The sequence below is a fragment of the Malus domestica genome, chromosome 15 (genome assembly GCF_042453785.1).
Source record: "Malus domestica chromosome 15, GDT2T_hap1".
Lineage (NCBI taxonomy): Eukaryota > Viridiplantae > Streptophyta > Magnoliopsida > Rosales > Rosaceae > Malus > Malus domestica.
Window position 1 is genome coordinate 21,998,095 of NC_091675.1, and position 6,371 is coordinate 22,004,465.

Here is a 6,371-nt window from a genome sequence, read left to right on the forward strand (position 1 = left end):
GGTCTGTCTTGGGCTAATCGTAGTTTGCTTGTTTGCGTTGTAATGTTGTATGTATTCTCTCCTCTCCATCTCGTAGTTTACAACAAAACAGAGAGAGAGAGAGAGAGAGAGAGAGAGAGTGAGAGAGAGAGAACGCATCTTTTGGAGAGCGGTAGTCGTCCCGTTTGTCCAACTGTGGCCTCACCAATCTCTAGACGATCTGATTCTTTCTGTGTCTTTGGTTGTGTTTTGAATCTTTGATCAAAAAATGGGGTCGGGCCTCCAGAGAAGTTTGTTGGGTGGGACTTGCCCCATTATCATATATAATTTTCCTGGGTCCCACTTTTATTATTTTACTACTACGTACCCTTTTGATCTTTTTGAAGTTTCCATCTTTGACGGTTTGACTGACCTAATAAACAAAAAACTAAAAATAAAAAATGCAAAACTTGCGAGTGTTAGGTGTTGCTTTGATGATTGCATGGTGTCATATATTTGTGTAACTTTATCTGTCTGTCTAACATCTCTTTAGCTTTTCTGTCTGATCAAAATCTCCAGATCTTCTACTACTAGTTACTCCCACGAAATCTCTATAAAAAGTTAGCTATCCATCTTAATATATTTATCTTTCTAATCTTCTTGTGATGGGTTATTCCAAAACCTAATCGAGAGCCTCAAGGTTTCTATCACGAGTAATGACCAAATTGGCTTCTTTTTCCACTTTGTTTCCTACTTCCACGTGATTTCACTCGGTACGGCCGTTGCAAATTATACTAGTTCTAGTACTTACAACTTTGCTAGCTAAAAGATATAGAGAGAGCTTAAAAACTGGCTGTTATCATGGTATTGGACTATTGGGGTTTGTTGATGTTGTTACCATCAATGTTGGTAAGGGATCGATTTTGATGGATTCCATACTCTGTAGCAACCAACTTAAGTAGTCATTGTATTGCTGAATAAATACTACTGCAAAAAATATATATATTGTGATCAGTTATTCTTGTGTATGTGAGCAGATCTAGTCGTTGCATAAGTTATTCAACTATGTATCAATGTGTAATTCACATTTCAATTTAAATGGCTTAATTAGTCTATTTGCTATGTTCACTTGAATTCTTAAGTGTGCATTCAATGATTAAATTCAACCTAACTTCACCAATGTACATCTATGCACTCTATACTTTTTGTTTTGTGAAAATCACGAACGACATTAATCATAATACTCTTCAAGCACTCCATTAATTCTAATTGTTCATGCTTTGTGAGTTCCACAAGCAACATTGATCCTAATACTCCTCATGCGCTCGACCAATCTTAATTATTTATTCGTTTTGAATTCCAAAAACACAAATGACACTGCTCATAGTACTCGTCAAACTATATTCGATAGTGACAAGTTGTGGCACATGAAAGATTGGTTCTACCTATTAATTCATTATTCGTGAGATTGTGTCTCAGAAGCATGAATAAAACTAATATATACTTGCTAGTGGTGTGACATTTTAGTTTTTATTTTGCAGTACATAACTACATATATATGATAATCCAAACAAAGCTTAGAAAAGGAGAGCGTGACAAAGACTAACAAGGGCTTTGAATATCTGAACATACTCGTGGCAGAGTAGGAGAGAGGGGTATATTCGAGAATTGGGAGTGAGATGAACAGACGAGTAGAGAAAGGAGTGTGGGAGTGCGAATGGGACTGGGAATAGTGAGGGGGAGAGGGAGAGGAAAGGACTATTCCATTTCCTTGGGAGGGTGGCAGTCCGTCCACAGAGAGAGAGAGAGAGATACGGACAGAGGTTTGTTGATGTTGTATTGGGTTTGTGACCAGAACAGGCCAGAGACTAATTAGTCCTCGTGATCGGAGAAGGCAGATCTATAGAAGACTGTTCCCGCTGGTCACGTGGGCTCTCTTTTGACTACCCCCATGACCAAAACACCAAACCCCACTATTCCTATTCTCCCCGACTCCTCATTTAAACATTTTTTTGGATATTCAAAATTTTATAAAAACTATAAATTTTGTGTGTAATTGAATTTATTTATGATATAAATTTTGAGAGATGACATTCGTTTTCTTGTGAACACTTATATAATTTTGTTTTATGTTTATTATGTTAAAAAATAAATGGAGGTGTGAAAGGAAACAATGGCCGAAAATTATTTCTTAAAGTTCACTAATGCACATGATATCATGTATGTGGTTGATAGTTGAGTTCATACTAAAGAAATAAAACTCAAGTTGGGTCGTTAAAATGTTGAATAATGTTACTAATTTACACGCTATAATATACTTGGACAACAACTTTATATATTAAGGTTGAGCATAAATAAATATTTTTGATAAACTGTAATATCGCATTACATTTGAGCCTTGTGATGTCGTTTTTCATGTTATTCATAGGCACAGGCCGCACAGTGGTAGACTCCAATACCATATTATAGTATGATTTTCATACTGGAGAACTTGTGGTGTTTTAAGTTGTAACATTACATAATAAAACATGAATTTAGTTAAGTTAACTAGAATAATACATCTGAATTTGAGCAATTTTCTGTAATTTAATATAAAATGTCCTGCTTCTAAGCAAAACACAAGCCACAAAGCAAAATAATTTTAATAATATGTGAAGAAATTTTTTTGAAATTTATGGGTGGCTGTAAGCCAGCAAAATATGTGAGAATCCCATCACATACACCACTACTGATATACTTGTACACTTGTTGATGCCCTAGAAGATTATACAACACTGACTATATGTGAGTCGTGACTCAGTCTACTTGGTCCATCTCTTTTCTCCCTTTCTCTCTCTGTAACATGCAAATTTGGGTCCCTCTCTGTCTCCATCTTTATCACCCTCTCACTTACTATATATAATACACTCTATTTGCATTTCACGACAACGTCGACTGCAGCTGCTGACTGGTATTTCGCCCTTTTATTAGCTTATAAAGCTACCAGACAACCCTCCTCCTCACTTCCGTTCCCCCCCCCAAAACTCTTCGCTGAAATCGTACACTATTTTCAGCTCTCACCTCCTCTCCCCCAAGTATTATTTCCACACATTTATCATTACATATCGCTCTCACTTCGCTATTTGGCTCTTGTACTTCTACCCTTCTCCTTACTTTCTCTCTCTACTCTCCAAACTATAACCCACCATATCTCCCACTCCCACTCTCTTCACATTTTTTTTTTCAATTCTAAGCAAAACCAGTTTCAGAAAACCCATTTAAAAAATCCAACTTTTACTCGAATCCCATTGAAAAAAGGAAGAAAAATAGAATAGAAAAAAAAAAAAAACCATGCATAGGTGCAGTAGTGGCTCTTCACATGGCGGCAACATGGTCGGCGGTCCATGTTCGTGCGGTGTCCTTCACCATACCCAATCCAACTCCTCCTTCTCCATGCTCTTCTCCATGCCTAATCACCACAAGCCGTACGATCATATTCATCACGAAACATCGTACGATCATCATCACATGTACCCGTTCGCATCCCCATCGTCCTCCGTCGATTGCACTCTCTCCCTAGGAACTCCCTCGACCCGTTTGACCGAAAACGACGCCGTTTCCGACGACAGGCGTGCGCGCAACGGCGAGCGGCGCTCCGGTAACTGCGTTTCCAACTTCTGCTGGGACTTGTTGCAGCCCAATAAGTCATCTCCGTCTTCCCATCACAAGAACGGCAGCCGCGGTGGCAATATCAACGGCGTTACTAACGCTGTCAGTGGTAATAACGATCCCCTTCTCGCTCGCCGCTGCGCTAACTGTGACACCACCTCCACACCTCTCTGGAGAAACGGTCCAAGAGGCCCCAAGGTATGTACCAAATTTACAATAATGCCATTTCCCATTTTTGTTTTGTATTTTATTTTGGTGATGATGTGATTAATTACCAGTTTATCGAAATAAAATGATGGGATTTTAAGCTTCTTGTCTGTAATCATTATTACCTATTCCCAAGTAGTCAACCCACCAATGATTTTCCCTTTTTCCTAAGCACTTTTTTTTCCTTTAATTTTTATTTACATGTACTAATTATTTTTTGTTTTTTGTTTTTGTAACTACTTTAGTCACTGTGCAATGCCTGCGGCATTCGGTTCAAGAAAGAAGAGAGACGTGCCACTGCGGCAGCAGCCAACGGCGGTGGTTCGAGTGTCGTAGGAATGGAGTCTAACGGATACCACCACCACAACTCATGGATTCCGCACTCGCAGACCCAGAAAATGGCATGCTTTGGTAACGAATTTCGGTTCATCGAAGACGACACCGTGCACCACGAAAACGACATGAACGGCATCCCCTTCCTGTCCTGGCGCCTCAACGTCACTGACAGGCCAAGCCTTGTCCATGATTTCACAAGATGATCAACTCATGAAGATGTTGAAGATTACTTATTTAAACTGTTGCTTAGTTTGTTTTTCTTTTCTCAAGTGTTTTTCTCTTTATTTTTATTTTATTTTTTGGTTTCTTGTTTTTATGAAGTTACATATAAATTAAGCTACTACGACGTTTCTGTTATAATGGACGATCATGAATCATGATGATTATGACTATGAGTTTTTGAACTTTAATTCTTAAAAAAAATTAAAATTTAATTAAAATCTGGTATTAGGTTACATATTAATTGTAATTCTTTAATGTTTGCTTTAAATTAAATTTATTCTTTAGTTTTGTTTTAATATTTACTGTGTACTTTTATTCAAGGGATCACTACATATGAATTAAAATCTGGTATTATGTTATATATTAATTCTAGTCTTTAATGTGTACTTTAAACTAAATTTATACTTTATTTTTTTAGTATTTAATGTGAACTTTTATTCAAGGGATCACTACATATGGAGACAAAAATATATATAATATTTCAAGAAATTTCAATAGTTAACATTTTAAGAAGAGACAAAAGCACAAAAACACCTAAACTCATCCTAAAAACATGAAAATAATTTTTTAAAATATCAACGATACCCTTAATATGTTTGTTATCATAGCCCAGCCCACACAACTTCAAAGAAAATTAATGTGTGCCATCAGCTAAACCCCCATCGACAATTTTTGCAGAATCAGTCTTAAAACTGTATGCCAATTCAATAGGTATCTTTATTGCTATAATTAATCCAACCTATCATCGACTATTTTTTGAAAATCAATTTAAAATACAAGTAGAACTAGTTTTGTATTGTTTTTAGTAGAATCAGTTTGTATAATTTTTGTAGAATCAGTTTGTATATTTTCAACTAAACTGTATATTTAATCATCCCTTCCTCACCCTTTCTTCATTCCGATGAATGACAATGTTTACAAAATTTCACTAATTCATCTATTAGTTTATCGTTGGTGCCTTCAATAAATTTCCGTTTACAAAATGTACGTCTTGGATTTTTTTTTTTTTTCATTTTACAAATTCAAATCATGGTTTTCCCATGAAATAAATTTTCGATAGATTTTATTTTGTTAACAGAATTTGAAATAAAACAGTATACTTTTGGCCGAGAAAAGCATGGCAAAAGTCTTATGATTCATAATTTGTTGATTTGAAATTCATCTTAATTTGGAATTCACACGATAACGTGATTAAGGATATAGAACATAATTGTTACGCGATGTCAGGGAAGGAAAATAATTAATACTGCTAAACTACCGTTGTTTTTCTCTAATGATCATAGTGAGCAAATCCTATGAATAAAATGTAGACTTTGCATGCAGGCAAAACATCGACAGCAAATGAGTTCTCACGGTAGCATAATCAATTATGTATCCGTTATAACCTAGTCTGGTAACTTAACAATTAAGGAAGAGCTATTAACAAATAGTACGTTTGGCAGAACATGCTATTATGTTAAATCGGACCAATATTTCTTGAAGTGAGAAAGAGAGTGAAGGGACTAAGAGATAAAGGAGATAGAAGGGTGAAAAGACTTTTACCATTATAAAGAGTATTTTTGTAACTTACACTCCAAAGGAAAAAAAAAAGCAAATGATGTCATCTTCCATGTTATTACTTTTGTCTCCCATTAAAATGTTAAAAAAATATTGTCTCAATATAAAATTAAGTATTATAAGTATATCTTATATGTAATTTTTCCTTTATGCAATGTCTCCATTAAATATTTGAATTTTATTAATATACACATTTTGATTTATCAATTTTGTTTAACTTTCTCCAATTATATTCTTTTAAATTTACTTAAATGACAAAACATTAAAAACATATGACATATAAAAAATGTAAATATATAAGTATACCGAAAAAATATTAAAATGAATTGATGTACCTAAATGTCTGTATCGAAATATATTATAATGAAATATTGAATAATTGTACTTAAATATTAGTACCGAAGTGTATTATATTTAATGAATATATCCAAATGTCCATACTG

The 6,371-nt window shown here is 34.9% G+C and overlaps 1 protein-coding gene across 1 annotated transcript; it reads left to right on the plus strand.

Annotated features, from left to right (window-relative positions):
* Positions 1–2,881: 2,881 nt before the first annotated feature.
* Positions 2,882–4,541, plus strand: LOC103401153 (GATA transcription factor 19). Its single transcript, XM_008339867.3, has 2 exons — positions 2,882–3,804; positions 4,059–4,541. The coding sequence occupies exons 1-2, from the start codon at positions 3,289–3,291 to the stop codon at positions 4,350–4,352; spliced, it is 810 nt and encodes a 269-aa protein (XP_008338089.1). The 5' UTR covers positions 2,882–3,288; the 3' UTR covers positions 4,353–4,541.
* Positions 4,542–6,371: the final 1,830 nt, after the last annotated feature.